This window comes from Micromys minutus (assembly GCF_963924665.1).
Source record: "Micromys minutus genome assembly, chromosome: 18".
Classification (NCBI taxonomy): domain Eukaryota; kingdom Metazoa; phylum Chordata; class Mammalia; order Rodentia; family Muridae; genus Micromys; species Micromys minutus.
Window position 1 is genome coordinate 31,841,752 of NC_137953.1, and position 24,032 is coordinate 31,865,783.

Here is a 24,032-nt window from a genome sequence, read left to right on the forward strand (position 1 = left end):
AGAGTCTTCTCGCAGCCGCGCAGCCAATGAGCGGCGAGGCGGAGAGCCACCCGGAGCGCAGGCGGAGGAGGTGTCGCGCAGACACCCGCCCAGGACGCCGGCTCCCCTCCCCCACGCCGGCCGGGGCCGCCCCGCTCGCCCGGTCCCCGGGGCCCGCGAGGGGAGCGGCGCTCTGCCCCCGGGGTTCTGCTTTCGCCCCGTCACCAGAGCCACCGTGCGAGTTCGAGACTGTCATTCAGATTTCGTTGTGAAGTGAGCCATTTTTCAAAAAAAAAAAAAAAAATAGGATGGTTAAAAAACTACGGTAACTGCAACGGCGGGACACCTTAACCGCTTCCTCGTCCTAAGAGAAAAAGGGTCGTTCGTCGGGCCCTCCCGGGGCTCGGACCCTCCCGAAAGTCGCCGTGCCCACCGCGCCCGGCGCCGGCTGCAGCGGCTCGGCGCTCTCCACCCCCTCCCCGGCTCGGGGTCCCTCGCCCAATCCCGCTTCCCCTCCCCCTCTCCCTTTTTTTTCTCTTCTCTCCTCCGAAACCCACTCTAATTGAGGCGCTGGGATTCCTCACGTGAGACGTTGATTTGTAGTTTGAACACGTGGCTCATTCAAAAAGCCGGACACTCGGAGCGGCTGCCCCCGCCCGCTCCCCTCGCCGCTGCCAGTCACCCCTCGGTCTTTTTTTTTTTTTTTTTTTTTTTTTACGGGGAGGCGGCGCCTGCCCCACGTAGTGTGATATTTTCACAGCCCGCTGGCCGCTGCCAAAGGGGTTGGGGAAGAAGAGACAAAAAGTAGTTTCCCCCCCCACCCCCGCCTCCTCCTTTCTCTCGCTAATCCCGCCTCCTCCCCAGAGTTAGGAAGACTCGACGCTGGGCTCGTCGCTAGGCTTTTTCTTTCTCTCTCTCTCTCTCTCTCTCTCTCTCTCTCTCTCTCTTTTTAATACCCAGAAGAGGAAAAAAAAAAAAAGGACCCTGGGATCTGGTTTTCGCCCGTCGTTCCCGTGGTTGGGTCACTGTGTGTGGGTTTGAAAGGCAAGAGGAGAGGAACAAAATCCCCCAGCTCCATCCTCCGCCGTGGGTGCTTTTTTTTTTTTTTTTTTTTTTTTTTTTTAATTTAGCATTTTTCCTCGGGTTTTAAAACAAACCCTCTTCACAATGAACAAATTGTACATCGGGAACCTCAGCGACCACGCCGGCCCCGCGGACCTGGAAAGTGTCTTCAAGGACGCTAAGATCCCGGTGGCCGGCCCCTTCCTGGTGAAGACGGGCTACGCGTTCGTGGACTGTCCGGACGAGGGCTGGGCCCTCAAGGCCATCGAGGCGCTTTCAGGTGGGGCCCGCGCGCGTGGTCGGGGCCGTCCCCAGCTCGGCAGCTGCCGCCCGGGACCCCGCTTGCGGGGCGGGCGGAGGTGGGGAGGGGGACGCGCTGTCAGTCGCGGGGCGCGGCGCGTGCTGCAGGCCGGGCCAGGCGGGCCTTGGGGCCCAGCGTGGACGCCCGCCGGGCCCTCTCTCTGCCCGCCGCCCCCCAGCCGTGGAGAACAGAAAGTGGCCCGCGCCTCACGCCCGAGGGAGGCCGCGTCCGCTCGGTCCCCTCTCCACGCCGCCGCGTCCACCTCGCGGGGTCGTTGGAGCGAAAGGGGCAGGTGGGCGGCGGCGGCGGCCGGCTGTTGCCAGAACGGCAGCCCTGCCACGCGCGGCGCCGCAGTCCCAGCCCGTGCGCGCAGCCGCGGCCCGGGTGTCTGGGTGCGCTCTTCCCGGATGCCCGAGGGGAAAGCAGCTGTCCGAGCCTTTCGGTTTCCATCGTCCCCTGCTGGACTCGAGGCCGGCTCTTTGATGGGTCGGCGCGTGTGGACCAGCACCCCGGCCGCCCTATTCCCTCCTGGTTCCCTGGCTCTTGAATCCCACCGCCCAGTGCTCCAGGCCGACCTAGACGTGGACCAGAAAGAAGGCCGCGCGCACCTATGGCAGGCTGTTTGTTGGGGGTGTACCTCTTAAGACCTTGGGGTGCTGGGTGGCCCCCGATGGGGCCAGGAGAAAATTGCAACCCAAGTGGTGAGCCTGACTATTGCTCTCCCCAGCTTTCTGCAAGTTAAAAAGCCACACCCACCCGAAGGGTCAGCTCTACACCCTTGCTCTGCCCTGCTCCTCTCTTGTCCTTAGTCGGGTGGGAATCTAGGGGCCCTGCTGAGGTCACCGAAGTTTTCTCTTAAAGACTATACATTTCAAAGTGGGGAGAGCCACGGAATCTAGTCAGTCGTCTTGCTACTTGTGTGTCCACAGGTAAAATGGAACTACATGGAAAACCGATGGAAGTTGAGCACTCGGTCCCCAAACGGCAGAGGTGAGCCGGTTTACCTTTTTCTAGCCACTTTTTTTTTTTCCCCATCTGAACACAGATGAAAACTAGGACCCTTTGGCTTACACGCTGGGGCCACGGTTCAGCTCGATCTTTTTCTGCTTGCGTTTAAGTTTATGGCAGGTGTGTGTGCACGCGCTTTGATAATTCTGGGATGTAAACGATAATTCTGGGATGTAAAGCAGGGGGGGGGGTCTGTGGCCCCTGCTTCTGGGTTATTGTTGTCATTATCAAAGCCTGTCACGGAAGCTCTCGCATCTCTACGTGTTCTTGGCAGAGCAGGTTTAGCCCCTTAAATTTGTAATCCGAGTTTCAAAAGGCAATAGTTTTTGGGAACCTCTGGGATTTAGAAGGCAAGTCCGGGACAGATGTGGAGAAGCTGGTCCGCGGTGTGTGCTTCTAAGAGAGGAGTGACACAGTTGCCTTTGCCCTGGTTCACTGGCCAGCCAGTGGTCATTGGGACACAGTGAATGCTGGGGTCCTGGGGCCTTTCAAACACTCCAAAGTTTTGTTTTGTTTTCAAACATTGCCTTTGTTCCCGGTCCTTCTGCCCCTTGGTGAAGGCTGGGGGTATCTGTACTAATTCTACGAGATTTCTCTTCTCTGAGAGCATGTGAAGCCATCACTCTACAAAACATTTTGCAGGCTATTTTAGCTAATGAAGCTCTTTGGAGAAATGGCTCTTTTTCCCTTTCTCGACTCTGTAACTCTGGAAAGACTGAGGTTGGCCTGTTGGGTTTTGCAAGGTGGGGTTAGGATTTCTGGCTTGCTTTTTCAATCTTACCCCCTTCCTAACCTGGAGTAAACAATAAACTTGAAGTTAATTCAAACCAGGGCTGTGTGTATCTGGTTAAGTATTTCTGAGAGTGTGCTCTGGGGGACAGGGATTTGCCCTGCAGAGACAGAGGGCAAGAAGAATGCTATGTGGCTGTTTTGAATGAAGCTCTCTTCCACATGAATCACTTCACATTCCTGGGTTTAGGAATAAACTAGTGTGGATACTTGTAGATTTCTTTTCAAGTACTTGCTTAATTTCCCCTAAGATAATTGGAAAGATATTTGTGTTACCTGATTTAGATCTATTTTGATAAATGTTAAGTTATTTCGTATAGTAGAATGTAGCTTTTTTTTTTAAATCTTTTAGAGCAGATGTGGATAAAAAGTATCAAATTGATCTTGGTTTCATACAATTTAAGCAGTTGAGGGACAAATCATTTGCCCTTAGGTTTAGAGACCTAACCTGTGAATCAGCCATTTTGGAAAAAACGAAGCTTATTGTGCACACACATGCTAGTTGTTACCCTGTGTATTTTAGCTCTGACTGATCCAGTCTCCTCCCATCCCCCCATCCCCCCATCATTCCAGGGCTTCATTTGTGCAGGTGAGCACCCTGCCACTTGAGCCCGGTCCTCAGCTCTTGTCTTTTAAAAATCAACTGTTGAATTAAAAGTAAGCAAAACAACAAGACAACAGTCTGGTGTTGTATCTTGTTAGCAGAATGATTTCGTAGCTGCCAGAGGCCTCCAGAATCCTGGGACTGGACAATGATACTGATTAACAAATGGCTCTGAATTTAAAACAGTGAATGTCTTTTTAAATTGAAAAACCTTAACTGAGTTTTTCAGCGACTGCCAACCTGCGGACCTCTATTTGCTGTACCTGCTGCTTTTTATTGTCGGAGTTAATGTCTCCCTGTGAGTGGAGAATTCATTTAGGAACTTTGGTAACAACTGCTAGTCTTAACTCCGAAAGCTTTGCTTGGCCGGAAAACAGTCACTTGTTGCTTTTGAATTACAGGGTTCCTCTTTTGGAAAGCTAGGAGACAGTAACAAGTGGGGGCAAATGTTTACTGGAAGCTTCTTCAGTTTGTTAATAACAACAGAAACTTTTCTTGTCCCACCCCTTCCCCCCACCAAAACGATTAGGACTTTAAATGTGGTATTACAAGCCCAGTGAAGTAACCCTTACAGGGTAGAGTGAAGTAAATGGACGTGAGCACCTTTTCTTTCGGACTTGGGAGCAATTGAGTGCTCGCAATCCTTTACTGAAATGTTTTGCATAAAGACTTCTTTATCTCCCTGGGAAATTTACTGTCTGTCTCCATTACAGTTCAGTTTTAGCTGAACCTTGGAGCTGTGCAGTTTTCCTTATCTGGACTCTTCCACCATCTCACAGGCTCTGGAAGAGGGCCAAGAAGTGACCTGGCACCTCCGTGCTCACTCACACACCTATGGCAAGGTTAAGAGGTGACTCACGTGGATTACTTTGATAGTGATTGCACAGCACAGTCAGATGAGTGATTGCTAAGCTAGCCTGCTGGACTTTGGGATGGAGTTTGCTTTGCAGTCATTTTCCACCATCATGTGGGCATCTGAGGCAGGCACGCCTACTTGGAGGGCAGTGACCTTTATACCTGTTTGCAAGGCATGTCGGGAACTGGGGAATGCTTCTGGCAGCACTCCGTGGGATGAACCGGGGAGCAGGCACAGAGGTGATTGGATGCTTTGCAGGCTAGCTGCAAGCTGAGCTGGGCGGGACCCTTCAGGAAGGGGTATTGTTGAGTTTGGTTCAAACCAAGCTTAGTTCCCCATTACTGAAGTCTCAAGGGAATGTGGAAGGAATGTGGCTTGTCTGCATTCAGATGCCCCTCTGTTGTAGGTTTACAGCACAGTGCACAGGGCCTGAGGATCCCTGTTTGCAGAAAAGAAGCATGCTTTGGACTCTGAGATGGTGTTACACCCTTGGTTCCAAATTCAAAAGATACAGCATGGGGAAGTTACATAGCTTCTCTCTCTCTCTCTCTCTCTCTCTCTCTCTCTCTCTCTCTCTCTCTCTCAGATTTAAGGTGAGTGAAGAAGTTTTTGCCTAGGAAGGATTGCAGAACTGTTTTTTGAGAGCCAGTGGTGTCTTAGGGCTTCTGGACTCCGATATTTGCTTATGTTCGAGGCACCACTGCTCTGTTTGAGTTATGCTGTGGGCTGTTGGGCACAAGAGAGGGAATGGCAAAGTTGCTGATGCTGCAGAACTGAGACATGGTGGTTTTAGCTAAATTTCTGTGACTTTCAGATTCTTGATTCTTTTTTCCTATTTTCAGTGTTTCACAGCCTACTCACATTTGATTAGACTTGTGATTTATTTAGCTCTTAACCTTGGTTATGAATATTTGAGTAAAGGAGAGAAATCATAAGGTATTATAGTTAATGTGTACCAAGAGAGATCCTTAAATGGTTTGTGGTTCTAACACACAAGTACTTCATATTCTTAAGAAGACAAAGAGAACAACCTACTTTGATACTGGAATCTTCTGCTTACAGCTCAGCTGAGTAGAAGCTAGTGGGATTTTAAAGTCCTCTCACTGTAAGTGGCCATTGAAACACTAGTGGGTTGCTTCAGAGGCTGTTAAGTCTATGTTAGGAGGATGTGTCGTGCCCATTAGCCCAGGTCATTGTAACTGCTGTCTGTGGTTAGGATAGCAAAAGCTGTTTTCAGTACTGAACATTTAAACACAAGGTATTCCTTAGTGGTGCGGGACAGATGAGTCTCACTTTGAATTGTGGATTAATGTTAAGGGAACTTGGCTGGGAAAGAATTTCAAGCAGAGTTCTCTTTTGAGTGCTCCGCAGTGTGTGACTAAGTAGTTGTGGCTGGAGGAGCTTTTTGATATTTTTTCTTTTTTAATTTCCTACTTGCTCAATATAGTTAGAATCTGTGAGATTTCTTATTTCGGCGTTTAAAGAATTTTTAGGAAGCAAATGGCGGTTACTAAGTAGCTTCTACCGTGCTTTGTTCACAGTCACCCTGAGAAAGATGTTACTGAAATGTCCCATGTGTCTGGAGCCAATGGGAATAGGGAACCTGGCCTCTGACCTTGGCCCTTGCTTTTTACCTGTGTGGCTACTGAGGTTCAGGACCAGACACCTTTTGTGACAAACTCCAAGGGGCATCATTTGTTCTGAGGTTTGGCCACTTTCCTGGAAGCAGATGGGTTCTTGAATTTAAAAATACCTTTTGGAATTACAGCGATCCAATGTTTTCCTGCTACGGAGCTTCACTTGGAATGTTCTGTAGCACTGTAGCTTTCCCCGCCCTTTTCCTGTGCACAGCTTTCAGGCAGTCAGCAAATGGAAAGTTATCTTTGCTATGTTTGAAGCCCTTTGTGAGCTGTGCTACTGTGCTGTGTTGTTATAGGGCTGGGATCTTGAATTAAAGGGAGGCTGTTGAGCCACCTCCATTTTTGTGAGAAGCTCGATGTTGTCTTTGCCGGCGTCCAGGCCGCGGCTTTTCTAGCAGTGACTAATTTCTGAAAGGTATGACTTTTCTGTTTGCTCACTCTGACAGTTGGTTTGGACTGGGAGGAAGGAGAGGCAGAAAGATGGTTTGGGTGTGCTATTCTTAGCTCGGTTTCCTCTATCAACTGCTGCCTCTGGTTCAAGCTTCCAGAGTCACGAGACAGGAGGTGGCACTGTGGTAGCAGTGACCAAAGGATTGGCATTCTTAGTTAGGATTTCTGCCCCATATATCCGATGTTTATAAATTGGCTTATACTGCCAGAGATTTGCTCGAAGGCTAGTGGTGGGCCTACTTTGCAGTGCTCTATTAAAACTGAAGGTGTAATTTATCATGACCTGAAGTCCTGTCTGGTAAGTGCTTAGCATTAGTGAATAACTAGTATCAAATATTAACATGGTGTGGGAATTTTACTGTCTGAATCGGGGGCTCATACCCACTGTACACGCTTTAGAGAAGTGTCCTGAGACCATTTAACTTGATTAGGAAATAGTTTGAACTTACTAAGGAAACTGTAGTAGAGCTATAAGATAAAATGGCCATGTGTAATGTTTTTCTTTTTCTTTGAAGGGTAGATCTTGCTGTATAACCCAGGCTCACTGCAGATTCTTAATTCTCTCGCCTCGGGCTCCTGGGGGCCATGGTTACTGGTGTGCATTCCCATGCACCAGACTTCAAGTCCTTTGAATATATGGTTCATTGTCACTTAACACTTGTCTAGGGAGTAGAGTCTGTTGTCATCATAGCATTGCATTTATCTGTTCTGCCCAGCAGACTATAGCAACACTTACTGGTTTATGTAAGCTTTTTTTCTGGTGACGGGGTCTCTTATTTCTCAGGCTGGGCCTCAAACATGCTGTGATCCTGAAGTTCTGATCCTCCAGCCTCTACTACCTGAGTGCTGGTTGCAGACGCCTGCCACCATGTTTATGTGTCAGGGGCTGAACTTGTGCAACTAGGCAAGCACCCCACTAATGGAGTTTCATCCTCAGTCTTTTTTAGTCTCTTTTCAGACAGGATCTCACTTTGTAATGCAGGCTGACTTGAAGAGCCTTCTGCCTCAGCCTGCTGAGGTCTGTATTCATATGTATGTGCTCTTACACTGAACATACATGCTCTTTCTATGTTCTCCCTGCCCCCTACCTCCACCTTCCTGAGTATCCCTGACTGTCCTGGACCTCATGCTTTAGACTAGGCTGGCCTTGAGCTCAGAGATTTGCCTGCTTCTGCCTCCCAAGTACTGGGATTAAAGGTATGTGCCACTACACACCTGGCTTTTCTATGTTCCTGTGAGTCTGTTAGGTGGTTGGTTCTGTCCCACATGATTTCATTTTGGGTGGTTTACTAAAGCTGGACTAAAGAGTCCTAGAGAGTCTCCCCCATAACTGACCCCTTGATGTTTACTTACCCTTGTAAGATCTTGGTGGTATCTAATCATTCAGTTAGTAGCCAAAAAGGTCCTCCCTTTCACCTCCCACCCCAGAGACTGGCACATTGTTATCTCTGTCTCATTCCATTAATTAAGGAAATTCATCTGGCCAGACTGGATGCAGGAAAGATAAGGAAATAGTCTCTGTCTCCAGATGGTAGAGTTGTGCACATGATCATCAAGGGAGGAGTTGGTGGGCGGTGGCCATCTTTACATTCTTACACAGGTGCTGAGAGTTACAGTCGGAGGAGGAAGCTCTCTCTACCACAGCGTTGCATCCCAGGACTTTATTTTTTGGGACAGGTTTTTCCACACAGCCCAAGGCTGGCTTTGGGATTGCCATGTAGCCCAGAATTATCTTTGGGAAATTCTTTGCCATTAATTTCTGTTTCTGCTAAAGGGGCTACTAGCTTCAAACGCTTGGAACATAAAGCATGTGACAGTTGGACTGAAGGTGTACCTAGTGCAGCGTGTTTATCTACCATATAAAAGTCCAGTGTTTAATTTTCAGTTTTGAAAACAATTTAAAATTGTTTTTATCAATAGAAATGGAGAGGCAGTCTCTGCTTTTATTTTCTTGGAAGAGATGAGTTTGCATCAGCCAAGGCTCTGTAGGTTTCTGAGAAGCATCACGGTAACTGCTGATGGGTTAGATCAGAAAGTTGAGAATCAAGGATGACAAGATGTTCTGGTTAGAGCAACAGTGTGATGGCGTCATTCACCAGCAGGCGCATTATTGGAGGACAGACTCTGGGGCGGGAGGTAGGGATTTTACTTTGGGCAAGCTTCTAGTAGAAATATAAAAGAAAGGGAGAAGCTCAAAGGTGGAGATGAAAATTAGGAGCCATAATGTGCTTAAAACCATCAAATTGTTCCAGATCATCAAGGGACTGAGCCTGAGGCTCTGGGCCAGGAGAAAGGAGAAACCTCCGAGACAGGGTGAACACCTTGTGTGGGATGAGAGCTAGCTTGGTGCCATACAAAGAAACTCACCAGCAAAGTGAAGGTAACTTGGCAAGGCAAGTTCCTTTTGTAAAAAGGATTTGCCAGAGGGGCTGGAGAGGTGGCCCAGTGGTTTAGAGCACTGGCTCCTTTCCCAGAGGATTCAGACTCATTCCCACCATCTATTTGGCAGCTCCATATATGGTAACCTCAGCCCGAGCAGATCAGATTCGTCCTTCTGACCTCTGCAGGCACCAGGTGCCTTGTGGTACACATACATATATACAGGTAAAAAGACTCATGCAGAAATAAAAGTAATCTCTAAATGAGTGAGAGAGGTGTCTGTCTGTGACTAATGAGTAGCAATAGTTAGCCTTTGTGTTTTATCCCTAATGTAGGTGGTGGCTGTGTCTTATCTCTTTGATGGGAGTTTGACCTCACAGTCTGATGTGATTGGCTATTCAGCAGGTAGAAAAGGGAGAAGGTTCAGGGAGTAGGAGTCCTTTTTGGGCTCACTGCCTTGATAGGGAAAAAAAAAAAAAACCCTTTTCCTTCACAATGGTCAGATAGAGGAAGTGTTTTGAGGAAAAGGTAAATAGACTGTTAACAGAGGTGTAGTCACCAGGGCTGGGTCCTGCTCAGGAGTTCTGTGCTGTAGATGAATATGTGAGTGGAGGTAGTTAAGTCTCAGTCTTTGGTGCAAAGCAGATGACCCAATGCTTAAGCTTGCTTGTTGCTCTTACAGAGGACCTAACATGGTAGCTTTCAGCCATTTATTACTCTAACACCCAATTGTAACATATAGGCACCAGTCACCTTCACGATGCACAGACACATGTAGGCAAAACACTTATACACAAAATAAAATGGAAAACAAGAATCTAAACAATTTGCCTCCCTTTGCCTCCAGTTGCTTGGATCAAAGACACCACACCACCTACTTCACCAAAATAAATAAATCTTAAATAAAAATAAGCAACTAACTCGGTCTTCTGGTTCTGCTGCTGTAAGAGAATGGATTTATGATGTTTCAAACCTGAAATATAACATTTCTTTTAGATTTCATTTATTAGGCTCTTGGGTTGTCTTAATTTCTAGAAACAATTATAAGCTGATTGATTGTTTCTAATCTGTTAGAGCCGGAGATCCCCCTAACCTTAGTAAGTCATCTTGTTTAACAGACAAAACGTGTTTGTGACATCGGACCATGGCTGGTATGTTTCACTATTCTGATGGTTGTGAGCTCAGTTTCTTTGACAAATCATACTGCTGTTTACTAACATACATTTGGGAAATACTCCAGAGCTATCGTAGCCAAAGAGGGAGGCGAAGTTTAACTCTTCTACAGAACATAATAACTTGACAAACAGAGGTTGAAACTGGTGGTCAAGTCATTATGGATAGCATAGGCTAGTTTTAATTAGTTTAGTTGAGTCTTACTCTGTAGCTCAGGCTGGCCTCAAACTCTGAATTCTCTAGTCACAGCCTCCTCTACTGCTGGGGTTACAGGCATACATCATTACACCTAGCTCTTTTTTCAAAATTTTATTTTATTTATGTATTTTTATTGGCTATTTTATTTATTTACATTTCAAATGTTATTTCCTTTCCTGGTTTCCCTTCCAAAAACCCCCTACCTCAGACCTCTTCCCCTGCTTCTGTGAGGGTGCTCCCCCACCCACCCACTCCCACCTCCCTGCCCTAGTATTCTCCTATGTTGGGGCATCCAGCCTCCACGGGACCAAGGGCCTCCTCCTCCACTGATGCCAGATACGGCCATCCTCTGCTGCATGTGCAGCTGGAGCTCTGGGTCCATCCATCACACCCAGCTCTTTTAAAGCACTTTAATCATTTGGTTGTTTTTAGATGCCAGGAGAAGTTAAGTATAGCTTTCATTTTACTCATAAAACTTTGCTACAAGAAATAATGATCTTTTGAAAGTGCCTAAATTTCTTCTTAATTTTTGAAAATCTCATGAGAGCAGGCTTATAGTTGTAAATTTCACCTTTGATGGCCCCCTTAGCTGCAGGAATGAAGTGCTTTCTTAGTTCAGCTGATTTTGAGGGACTTGGCTTCCTGTCAAAACTTGTGTTTGTCTAAGTTCTTTGATCAGTATCAAAATGCTGTTTGGGACTGAAGAGCTGGCTCAGCAGTTAAGAACAGGTTAAAAGTAGGCATTGCTCTCCAGAGACCAGAGTTCAAGTCTCAACACCCACTCATAAACACCTGTAACTACAGTTCCAGGGGATCTGACTCCTGTCTCCACAGGCACCTATGTACACATGACTTATACAACACAACTAATACACAATTAAAATTAAAATCTTTAAAGTGCTACTTTCAGGCTGGAGAGATGGCTCAGCGGTTAAGAGCACTGTCTGCACTTCCAGAGGTCCTGAGTTCAATTCCCAGCAACCACTTGGTGGCTCACAAACCATTCACAGTGGGATCCTATACCCTCTTCTGGTGTGTCTGAAGACAGCTACAGTGTACTCATATAAATAAAATAAATAAATCCTTTTTTAAAAAATGCTGTTTTGTTATTAGACACCTACTGTTTTCAAGGAAGGAAAATTAAACAGACAAAAACTCTTCTGTGGCATTAGTTGCTTTGCTGGAGGATTCTTCATGGAGCCGTTGGGAAAGGAGACTGGCCCTCAGCACTATATCATGGAGCCCATTCCTCGAACTGCCCAGCTCGACTTCACGCTCCTCTTTAAGTTGTGCAAATCCTCAAGTGGGTCACATGGCAGCCCCATCATGTTTGTTAGACTATGTCAAGGCAGAGACTTGTTTCTTGCCGTTTCTGAAGCCTGGAAGTCTTTGAAGGATTGGCTTAGTATTGTCTTTCTTCAACAGAGACAGGTCAAGATAGTCGAGAATCAGTTTGTTACAGAGTGAAAACATTCAGGGGTCCTGATTTTGTTTTGTTTTTGGAAATGGGGTCTCAGGAGTCAAGGGTGGCCTTGACTGTAGGCCTGGCACTCCTACATCCACCCCTTCCCCTGTCCCCATCCCCCAGGTTCGAGTGCTACCACGCTCAGACATAAGTTTTAAGAAAAATAAAAATGTGGAATAGTGGTTCATGCCTTTAATTCTAGCAGAGGAAGGTGGATCCCTGAGTTCCAGAGCCGCCTGGGCTACACAGAGAACGTCCTCCTCCCCAAACCAAGACCTTTGTCTTTGATATGGTTTGTAGCAGCTTCATTTTACTCTGAATGAGTTTCACAGAGGGTTTGGGGTGCTGGCAGCTGAGACCTGAGGGTAGGGTAGAGGGTATTGAGAGAGATGGCCGCTTCCTCCCTAGAGTGACTTACTCCGGGAATACATTCTTAGGTTCCTTTCTGTCCAGGGTTGTTTGGTAGGGCCCTGCTTTGTTGAGGAAAGTCTCTTTAGTTCCCATTATTATTGAGGGTTAGGAGACTTGGAGAGGAGTCTTTACCTTGTGTGTCCTTGGAGGTCTGAAGAGCCTATACCCTAAAGGATGTGGAATATGGATCTTTGCTTTGGGTTCAAATCATAATTCCCAATAATAAAATGTTTTCTTCCTTCCATTTTTTTCTTTCATAACTTTTTTTTTTGTTTTTACTGTGTGTAAATGTTTTGCTTGTATCACATGTGTGTGTCTTCTGCTCTTGGAGGTCAGAAAAGGGCACTGGACTCCTGAAGCTAGAGTTACAGCCAGTTGTGAAGCTACTGTGTGGGCGTTGGGAACTGAGCCCTGATCTTCTGAAAGGGCAGCCAATGATCTTAACTGTTGAGCTAACTCTCCAGCCCAGGCATGTTTAAGGGTGAGAAGGTCTGAGAGGGCTTATTCCACGGCTCCTGTAGGATCCTATGGGACTGTACCATTTTGCCTGTTTTTAGTCTGGGAAATTTTATAACACAAATTCTTAGAACAGGTATTGTTATGTCAAAAATAAAGATTTAGCTGGTTATAGTGGTATAGGCCTGAAACCCAGCATTTGGGAGCTGGAGACATGTACATTTCTGTGAGTTTGAGGCCAGCCTAGTCTATAAAACAAATTTCAGGCCAGCTAGGGAGACCATCTTAAACAAAGAAAACAAAACCCTTAAACAAAAAGAAGAAAAATACAGATTCATAAGTGCAATGTGTGTGTGGGGGGAGGGGGAGGGAGCTATAAAATTTCTATTATTGACAGGATCAATCATAGGTTGACAATAAAAAAAATCCTCTGGTGACAGTATGTAGAGTGGTGTATCCTGTAATTCCCACACCCTGGAGGCAGGTATGGGAAGGACTATGAGATTGTCACAGACCTAGGTCACATAATGAGATCCTGTCTCAAACAAAACACACAGTACAAACCCAAACCAAACCTTCAAGACTGTTTCCTTGTCTACCAGAGATGATGTGCTCATTCTGGGAAGTCTGCATCCCATTTCATTCTTGTCCTGTGAGAGGGAGGGGGAGGGAAGGAGAATTCTTATAAAATTAAGCCTGGTAAGTTATCCCTCTTGTGTCTGGGGTTTGTGGTTTTTATAACTAGCACCCTGAAGTTTCTATCTTTCCTCAGAAACAGTCAATAGCTTTCTGTCGTAGGAGCTGTATTAAAGCATTTCCCCAGGAAGACGGTGCTGTTTCTCCTCTGTTGACTTTCCTGTGTTGCCCCTTCTGTGAGGTGATTGACTCATTAGCCACCTCAACTTACCTGACCTTGGGCTTCTAAATGCATCTTCTTTTTTTTTTTTTTTTTTTTTTTTTTTTTTTTTTTTTTGCTGGATATTTAGTTTGCATGGTTCTTTTTTTTTTTTTTGGATTTATTTATGTGAGTACAGTGTTGCTGTCTTCAGACACACCAGAAGAGGGCATCAGATCTCATTACAGATGGTTGTGAGCCACCATGTGGTATCTGGGAATTGAACTCAGGACCTCTGGAAGAGCAGTCGGTGCTCCTAACCACTGAGCCATCTCTCCAGCCCATCATGGGGCTATTTTACATTACATTTGTGTAATTTTGAAAGTGAAATTTCAATGTTAAGTTAAAGTAAAACTAAACAATTTCTTGGAACAACAAAAAAGAAGACAGTATCTAGCTTGTAGCTGGCAGATAACTGGGAAGTGAAAAACAAACAAACAAAATAATAAAAATAAGAATAAATAAAAAAATAGGTGTTAAGCCACACTATTCAGGAGGGAGGCAAATTTCTGTCATTTCGAGGCCAGGACAAAGTGAGTTCAGGACAGCCAGGGCTCCACAGAGAAATCCTGTGGCAAAAACCAAACCAAACCACCACCACCACCACCACCACCAAACAAAACAAAACACCCACTCCCAAACTAGGAAGTGACTGAATTCCCTCTAGAGATTCCCAAGTGCTCAATCTAATTAACTTAGTTTACTTTTGAGATGGGAGGTCTTGCTATGTCACCCCTTCTTGGCCTCAAGTTGTCAGGCTCCGAATTCAGAGCTCAGCCTCCTGAGTAGCCGGGGCTATATAGGTTTGTACCACTGTGTGCAACTGCAGTTCTTAAAATCTAACTTTTATTTATTTATAATAATTATTTTCTATAAATCTGTGTATGAATGTTTTGCCTGGATGTATGTCTATATCATGTGCATGCCTGGTACCCAAGGGCCAGAAGAGGGCATCAGATTCTTGGGACTGGAGTCACAGATGGTCGTGAACATCATGTGGGTACTGGAATTGAACCGGAGTCCTCCAGGAGAGCAGCTGGGGCTCTTAACCACTGTCTCTCTGGTGCCTAGTTTCATTTTTTTAAAGTTTATGTTTTATGTATATGCATGCATGCCACCTATGTGCAGGTACCCACAAAGGCCAGAAGTGGGTATTAGATCCCCAATAACTGCAGTTACAGGTGGTTGGGAGTCACCTAATATGGGTGCTAGGGATAAAACTCAAGTCCAAGGAAGAGTAGCAAGCACTCTTCTACTGGGCCATTTTTCATGGTACCCCTCTCCCCTTTTTAAAATTAGCCTGTTTTACACAAGTGTAGACACTTGCTTTCTTGCAAATTAAATATGGCAGAAGTTTAAAAAATGTTTTACCTAGGGTTAGAGAGATGGCTTAGTAGTTAAGAGCAATGACTGCTCTTCCAGAGGTGCTGAGTTCAATTCCCAGCAACCATATGGTGGCTCACAACCTTCTGTATTGGGATCTGATGCCTTTTTCTGGTGTGTCTGGAGACAGCTACTGTGTACTTATATATAATAGATAAATAACCCTTTAAACATGTTTTATTATTGTGTGTATGATATATGTGTGGATGTGTGCACATCACAGTGCAGATGTAGAGGTCAGAGGACAGCTTTGTAGAGTCAGCTCTCCTGCAGAGTTCAGGCTGAGTTCACCAAGCCGATCATCCATCCTGTGACATCTTGGGTGTTTTGTTCGCATACCAGAAGAGGGCATCAGACTCCTTATAAATAGTTATGAATTCCATATAGGTGCTGGGAATTGAATTCAGAACCTCTGGAAGAGTAGCTGGTGTTCTTATAACCGTTGATCCACCTCTGTAGCATCCTCTGGGATAGTTTACATTTCTGTATTATTTGTATATGGTATTGTATCTCTTTTTTTCCTCTTTCCTTCCATCTGCCTGTTCTTTTATCCTTCCCCCCTCTTTTTTTTTTTTTTTTTTTTTTTTTTTTTTGAGGTAGAGTCCCCCTGCATGACCCAGGCTGACTTTGAACAAAGACAAACCTTCAGTTTGCCTGCCACTGTGCCATGTCTGTGTGTTTTTGTTTTAAGATTTATTTACATTGTTCGGCCTGCATGTGTGCCTACATGTCAGAAGAGGGTACCGGCTCTCATTATAGATGGTCATGCGCTACCATGTGGTTGCTGAGAATTGAACTCAGGACCACGGGAAGAGCTCTTTACCTCTGAGCCATCTCTCCAGTCTGTGTCTGCAGGTTTTGATTTGAGAAATGAATTGTTAAGGCCATGTACAAATGGTACAACTACACCCCTGGTTGTTTCTGTGGTGGTTTCATGGGTTAAAAGAATGTCCTGAAGAGAAATACCTATGATATTGCCATGTTTATTTTGTTTAGTTAAGTTGCTGGGTGATGTTTGTTTATAATAGTTTTTTGAGACAGCGTTTCTGTGTAGCCCTGGTTGTCCTGGAACTCACTCTGTAGACCAAGGTGACCTGGAGCCTGGAGATCCACCTGCCTCTGCCTCTGGGGTTAAAGGTGTGTGTTACCACTGCTTGGCTCAGGATTTATTCTCATTTGAAGTTGTGTATAGGTGTGTGAGTCTGTGTATGGGTATGTATGAGTGAATACAGGTGCCCGCGGAGGCTAGTGGCATCAGATTCCCTGGACCTGGAGTTAGAAACAGCTATGAACTGTGTCTTAGTTAGGGTTTTATTGCTGTGAACAAACACCATGACCAAGGCAAGTCTTATAAATAACAACATTTAATTGATGCTGGCTTACAGATTCAGAGGTACAGTCCATTATCTTCAAGACATGCATGGCAGTGTCCAGGCAGACATGGTGCAGGAGGACCTGAGAGATCTACATCTTCGTCCAAAGGAAGCCAGGAACAGACTAAGCATCCTCAGGCAGCTAGGAGGAGTGTCTCCCAGCCCACCCCAGAGTGACACACTTCCTCCAGCAAGGCCACACCTTCTAATAGTGCCACTCCTTGGGCCAAGCATATGCAAACCATCACAAACTGCCTGCCTGGTACTGGCAACTTAGGTCCCCTGGAAGAGCAGCAGGTGCCCCTAACCACTGAGCAATTTCCCCAGGCCCTAGTTTTTATTTAGTAGCTTTAATGGTTTGCTGTAACAGTGATCTTGCAAGTAAACTGACATTTCTGCAAGAAGTTGTAATGTGTCAGGTACCCTAGAACTCAGCGGAGGGGCTTGGCCAGACTGTAGATGCATATACCCAAGAATAGATCATAGAGCAGTAGACAATGGTCCATCCAGGTATGGAAGAGGAAGAGGAGACAATAGGAGCTGAGGCATTTAAGTGTGCAATATCCTGGTGTGTGTGTGTGTGTGTGTGTGTGTGTGTGTGTGTGTGTGTGTGTGTGTATGAAAACGAAATAGACTATAAGTTGTTTAGGATTAAATGGGCTCAGGTGTGAGGCAGGATGATCTTGATTCAGGCTTGGTTCGGGTGGCTGGAGCTGTGGTGTGCCTCTGGGAGGGACTTCATTACATGAGTAATTTCAGGAGCTCTCAGTTTAGTTGATGCTGTGTGCTGGCCAGTTTTATGTGAACTTAACACACAAACCGGAGTTAGGAGAGAACTTCAGACACACCAGAAGAGGGCATCAGATCTCATTATAGATGGTTGTGAGCCACCATGTGGTTGCTTGGAATTGAACTCAGGACCTCTGGAAGAGCAGTCAATACTCTTAACCACTGAGCCATCTCTCCAGCCCTGTAGGACATTTTCTTAATTAATGGTTGATTGGGGGAGGGCTCAGCTTGAGTGTGGTACCATTTTCTAGGCTGGTGGTCTTGGGTTTTATAAGAAAAAAGGCTGAGCAAGCCAGTAAGCAGGGCCCCTAATGGCCTCTGCATCAACTCCTGCCTCCAGGTTCCTACCTCCTTAAGTTCATGTCTTGGCTTCCTTCCATGATAGGCTACAATGTTTCTTCACAGCAACAGAAACTCTAACCAGGACATGCTATTAGGCTCATGGTGATTTGGGTTTATTATGAAAAATGTGGTGTCTGGGTCAGTTTTGGGATCTGTTCCCCTGACAGTCTGTTGAGTTGCTTTTGCCTCTTTACTCTGTGGGAGTGGCTGTGCTCCATAACATTGACGGTTTTCCTGTCCTTCTAGGGTAACCTCTGGTGGGTAAGGTATGATTAGGACTACCGAGCCTGTCATAAGGATGACTGCACTCGTGTTATTAACATTGGTTATGGCAAGACCATTGTCGATGATTAAAGCTCCTGGTATTATTTGATTTTTATTGAAGACACTCCAGATGATGTAATGAGCTTTTAAAGAAAAACATGACTGGTCCTTTTATCTGCATATATTACTAACAGTGAAGTTAGGGACCATAGCTCAGTGCAGGAAGAAGAGTCAGGGCATGTTGGTTTTTGGCCATACCACTGTTTGTATGAGTCCTTGCTAGTTCTTGATGCTTGGAGGTGATGGAATTTGCTGCCTTTTGTCACTGGTTTTGGTATCTGAAGAGGCGGAGACACTGACGCACAGGGTGTGGAACACTTAGATTCTGTGGATGTTCTTGGGTTAACCAAAGTCTGTGGAGTTGGTACAGTAATGTTTGTGAATTTTCCACATGGCAGAAGAGATGGAGGGATGCATCTGTCAGTTCTTCACAGTCCCATGTGTGGGGCAAGTAGAACCGTCCACCAGACAGAAGAGCTAGCAAGACTGATTCAAGAATCGCAGGTAAATCTTAAAATTGAGAATGGTAGGTGTTGGAACCGGCTCCTGGTCAGACTACCTGTCTTGGAATATATGACATGACACCCACTACAAGGACCATTACAACTAGTTATGCAGCATAAACACCTAGAGTTCTCTATATGCTAATGAGGTATCTAGATAGGCCCCAAGTGTTTAGCCAATGAATTTCCCTTCCTGGGCATCCCTTCCTGGGCATCCCTTCCTGCAAATGATATTTAATCTCTGGTTCACCCTGAGTATGACATGCATTCTCACCCACTATCATTAACATGGCTTGGACAAGCAAAGACTGTCTTCTTCAAGGGTGGCTGTAGGAAGAGGCCTTTGTTGTAGAGAGCCACACCTAGGATCTCCTTTAGAAGGTCTCTCTTCCAGCCCCTCTGTACTTTGGCACTCACTCAGAATTAAACCAGATTTTGCCTCATTCCAGGCTCAGCTCAGCCTGGCCACAGACTCCTGTTCCCAACTCCTCAAGGTTCCCAGCAGCATCAGGGTACACAGGATGGTGGGAACTACTGTTCTCAGCTCCTTGAGGTTCCCAGCAGTAGCTAGGTACACAGGAGTTTGAGAACCACAATGTGGATGTTTCTCTCCCGGATGATCATGGACTGGGACCCTATCCTAGACTACCTTCTGCTTTCCCTGAGGGACATTCTGGCAGCATTCCAGTTCCCAGCAGAAAGGCAGGCACGTAGCCTGTCGCTCCTGTGTTCTGCCTGTGTTCCCTGAGTGACAGATCAGCGGTGTTCTGACACCCCAGCTGTGAGACAGAAATGCAGACCCATTGTTTACGTCTTGGAAATACGTACAGAGACATAGAATGTTGTAAATTTCTTTGTAGAATATTGGTTATGCATAGGGAAATATAAGAAACTGTACTTTATATATTCAAATACATAGATTTTTGAATCCCCCAAATGTATCTAGTTGTGAAATTATCATAGAGATCATAAAGTAATCTAGACAAAAGATAAGAGAGAGGTTCAGAGGAGCATGTCTGGAAGCTGTCTGTAGATCATACACTCAATCTTACTAGTTAGGGAATGACAGTCATAGTGGTATTTTCTCTTATCAGCTTGGAGAAAAGTGAGTAAGTACGAACCTCGTGCTGGCATGTGTGTGGAGCAAGGATGCTCATCCAGCCAGAGCGCACCCTGGCGGACGGCTGGCATGTGCGCACCCAGGCAGCACAGGTTATATCAGTTTCCTAAAATACTTGGGACCAGAAGTATATCAGATTTTTATTTATTTAAATTTTTTGAATTTGGGAATATTTACATGAACTTTTTTAGTTTTTTTAATCTGAAAACTCCAAAACTAAGTCTTTGTTATCTGTGATCTCAGTAGTTAAAACAGCTTTAGATTGCAGAATTTTAAAGATGTTTGGACAAGGGCAGAAAAGCAGCCACATTCTTTGCCAAAATATTATGAGTGGAGAGTTGCTAATATTATTTCCTCCTGAAACCTCCAGAGCTTGACCCACCTTGATTTTAGCAATACTGTCTTCCAGGCTTCTACCAGCATGGCTCATTAAGCCCTGCTTAAAGCATTTAACTACTTTTCTACTCTAGAGTCCCAAAGTCTTTAATATTCTGCCAACAAGCAGCAAAGTCAGGCCTGTTACAGCAGTACCCTAGTCCATGGTACCCACGTCTGTCTTCTTTTCCCCTTGAGACAAGGTTTCTCTGAGTAGCCCTTGCCTGTCCTGGAGCTTCCCCTGTAGACTACTACCAGGCTGGCCTTGAGTTTACAGAGATTCCCCTGCCTCTGCTTCCTGAGTGCTGGGATTAAAGGTAAAGGTGTGAACTGCTGCCATGTAGCACTGACTTCGGTCTTCATACTATTCCGTTGCTATGAAGAGACACTATAACCAAGGTGTCATATAGAAGAAAGCATTTACTTGGGGGGGGTGGGAGTGGGGTTACAGTTTTGGAGGGTTAGTTCATATCATGGCAGAGAATATGGTGGCACACTGGTGGACATGGTGCTGGAACAGTAGCTGAGAGCTTTACATCCTGAACCATAGGCAGCAGCAGGCAGAGTGAGAGAGAGAGAGAGAGAGAGAGAGAGAGAGAGAGAGAGAGAGAGAGAGAGAGAGAGAGAGAGAGCGCACTGAGCTTAGAGTAGGCTTTTGAAACCTCAGCCCCACCCAACACCTCCTAATCCTTCCCAAACAGTTCCACTGATTGAGGACCAACCATTTAAACATATAAGCCTATGGGAGAGCCATTCTCATTCAAACCACTATGCTAGTGTCTTAGTTAAGGTTCCCATTGCTGTGAACAAACACCATGACCAAAGCAACCCTTATAAAGGACATTTAATTGTGGCTGGTTTACAGGTTTAGAGGTTCAGTCCATTTTTGTCAAGGGAGGAAGCATTACAGTGCCTAGGCAGACATAGTGCTGGAGGAGTTGAGAATTCTTTATCTTGATCCAAAGGTAACCAGGAGGAGAATGTCTTTAGGCAGCCAGGAGGAGGGTTTCAAAGCCCCCCACCCACAGTGACACACTTCCTCCAACATGGCTACAGCTACTTGAACAAGGTCACCCTCCTAATAATGCCACTCTCTGGGCCAAGTATATTCAAACCACCACACTCATCACATTTTAATTAAAATTACTTTATGTGCATGAGTTCTTTGCCTTCATGATTGTGAGTATTCCATGCATACTGGAGTCCAGTGAGTTCAGAAGAGGTGTCAGATCCCTTAAGCTGGAATACAGATGCTTGTGAGCCACCATGTGGGTGCTGAGAACCAAACATAGGTCTTCATTAAGAGCAGTGTGTTCTCTTAACCACTGAGCCACCTCTCTAGCCCCCTTGCCTCAGCTTATCAGGCATTGTTTAGAGGATCTGGGAAAGCTGTTGACTGAAATCTGCAGTGTTGAGGAATTCTGGGCCCTGTGACAACAGGTTCATTGGTTCTCCTTGTGTTTTTTAAGATGATTTTAATTTGTGAGTATTGAAAAGCTATCTGAGGTCATGGTAATGTGTAAAAGTTATTCAAAATTCTAGTTATACTTAAAGCTGAAATTCAGTCATTTGGAAATAAATACTAGAGGAAACACCACTTTATAAGTGATATGTCCAGGTAATTCTGTTTTTGAGTCTGTCTGCCACACATTCAAGCATAAATAGCCACAGCATTCCTGAGGTGTCTTCAGGTAGCATAGTGCTTCTGTGCTTTTTCTGCAGCTTTGTTTTTCAGTTCATAGATGAATGTCTAAATGGTGTGTGCTCAAGAACTGGGACAAACAAAAACAATTATTTTTACAACTTTGATGTTAAGGACGTTATAGACAAAATGCACCTAATTTTTACTGCAGGTGCCAGTAAGGCATATAGGGGCTGGACAAGTGAGAACCACTGCTTTGCTTCATGCTACTGGCCAGCTGCACCAGCAACACCGATGTCAGCACAGTGAAAGGGGCGGAGTGACACCCCAGCAATGTCATAATGATAGTCTTGACTCCTCATGCCCTCAGGGATGCACAGCCTGCACTTTGGGAATTACAGCCCCTCGCTAATATATACTTTGACAGTACTTGGATCAGGTGTTCTTTGTGAATGTGTATTTACACCGTAGCAGCAGATGGCAAGAGCAAGCAAGGGTTTTTTTTCAACTGCCTGGTAGGAGATTTCATACAAAAAACAGATGTGAAGGATAGAAATGTAAAACACTAAACTAAAGAAAAAAATTAAATTCATAAAAATATTTAGATTAATTAAAACGAATCTAAACACAAGTGTGAGGGCTGGAGCCATGGTTCAGTGGCTCAGAGAACTTACTGCTGTTGCAAAAGACCTGGGTTTGGATTCCTCTCACCCGCGTTGCAGCTCACAGCTGTCTGTAATGCCAGTACTACATTTCAAGCCTTCCTCTGACCTCCTTGGGCACCAAATTCATACATGGTGTACATATGTAAGCAAAACCAAATAAAAAAACAGAGAAAAACCCAAAACACTTAACACTGTGTTGGTTTGAATGAGAAGGGCCTCCCTAGGCTCATATATAGAATGTTAGTCACCAGGGAGTGGAACTATTTGGGAAGGATTAGAGGTGTGACCTTGTTGGAGGAGGTGCATCAATGGGGTAGGCCTTGAACTTAGAAAAGCTTAGCTCATCCATAGTTGGCGCTTTCTTGTCTCCTCCTATGGATCACGTATAAGGTCTTAGCCACTGATTCAGCATCTTGCCTTCCGGCTGCCATGTTCTTCATGATTATTGTGGACTAGCCCTCTGAAATTGTAAACAAACTTTCAATTAAATTTTTCTTCTGTAAGTTGCCTTGTCACGATGTCTCTTCATAGCAACAGAGCAGTAACTAAGACAGACAAAAATAGACAAATATTCAAAAAGCCAGGAAAAAAAAATGTGAGTGAGGGAAATGCAGTAGTCTTGTATGATTGAGCACTCAGTCCGGCTTCAAGTTCAGTGATGGAAGTTCTAGGCCCAGGGAGACGGACAGCCTGTTAGCACTAGTTAGGCTCTTGGGATATAGTTTGTTTTGACAGTTTCAGTGGTTAGAAGCTGAAGATTATAGTGCTACTTTATTCACAAAGATAACGTGCAGCCTTGGATATATCTCAGCCTTTCTAGTACTGAATAACTGTCCACTAAACTGGGAAAGTGACTAGTGTTGCTCCTGTCAGGAATCACAACAGTGGTATTCTTGTATTTCTTCAAGTTCTTTGTGCTAGGTGTTTTTCCCATCATGGGATACTGCCCATTAAACAACCCTCTCCCTTTCCTCCTCTCCCTCCCCTCCCTCTCCCCCTCCGCCTCCTTAGTCTCTCTATGTTGCTTTGGCTGTTCTGCTTGGCCTAAACTTTCTTTCTCACATAGTTCTATTAGCTTTAAGTCTTAGCTGATTTTAAGTGATTTTTTTCAATGGCTATGAAAATGGTACGTTTGCAGTAAAAAGCCTGTAAGCAGGTATTTTGGGACAATGTGAAGGGCCCATTTCTTACACCATTTGCACTAACTTGAGCATGACTGGACAGTTCCTGTCTGGAAATACCGTTTTCTGACTTTCACTTCCAGTGTGATTATGCTTCTCTGTTTCTGATGCCCCAACCTGTGTTACTTCACTTATTGTCACTGTTTGTTAAGGTAAAGATTTCGTTTGTTTAAATATTACTTGTTTTGGGCTGGAGAGATGGCTCAGTGGTTAAGAGCACTGACTGCTCTTCCCGAGGTCCTGAGTTCAGTTCCCAGCAACCATATGGTGGCTCACAACCATCTGTAATGGGATCTGATGCCCTCTTTTGGTGTGTCTGAAGACAGCTATAGTGTATACTCATATACAGTAAATAAATAAACTGTTTTTTAAAAGTTGGGGGGGGGGTCTCACTCTGTAGCCCAGGTTTGTCCATAGTTCATGATGTAGGCCAAGCTGATATCCAACATCCATCGATCCCCCTCCCCTTCCTCCCTCACCTCAGTACCTGGCTGAAGTGTTAGTTTTGTTTTTTAAGATATATTTACTTTATTTATATGAGTACACTGCTGTACTCATACATACTTCCTCAGATACACGAGAAGAGGGCATCAGATCTCATTACAGATGGTTGTGAGCCTCCATGTGGTTTCGAGTCACCATGTGGTTGCTGGGAATTGAACTCAGGAC

The 24,032-nt window shown here is 45.3% G+C and overlaps 1 protein-coding gene across 1 annotated transcript in view; it reads left to right on the forward strand.

Annotated features, from left to right (window-relative positions):
- Window positions 1–1,146: 1,146 nt before the first annotated feature.
- IGF2BP3 (insulin like growth factor 2 mRNA binding protein 3) overlaps window positions 1,147–24,032 on the forward strand; it is a gene marked incomplete at both ends in the record, with an annotated part of 117,948 nt that continues 95,062 nt past the window's right edge. Inside the window, 2 exons of the mRNA XM_080932246.1 lie at window positions 1,147–1,321; window positions 2,272–2,332. Coding sequence (XP_080788372.1) covers window positions 1,147–1,321; window positions 2,272–2,332 — 236 coding nt within the window. The remainder of the gene's footprint in view (window positions 1,322–2,271; window positions 2,333–24,032) is intronic.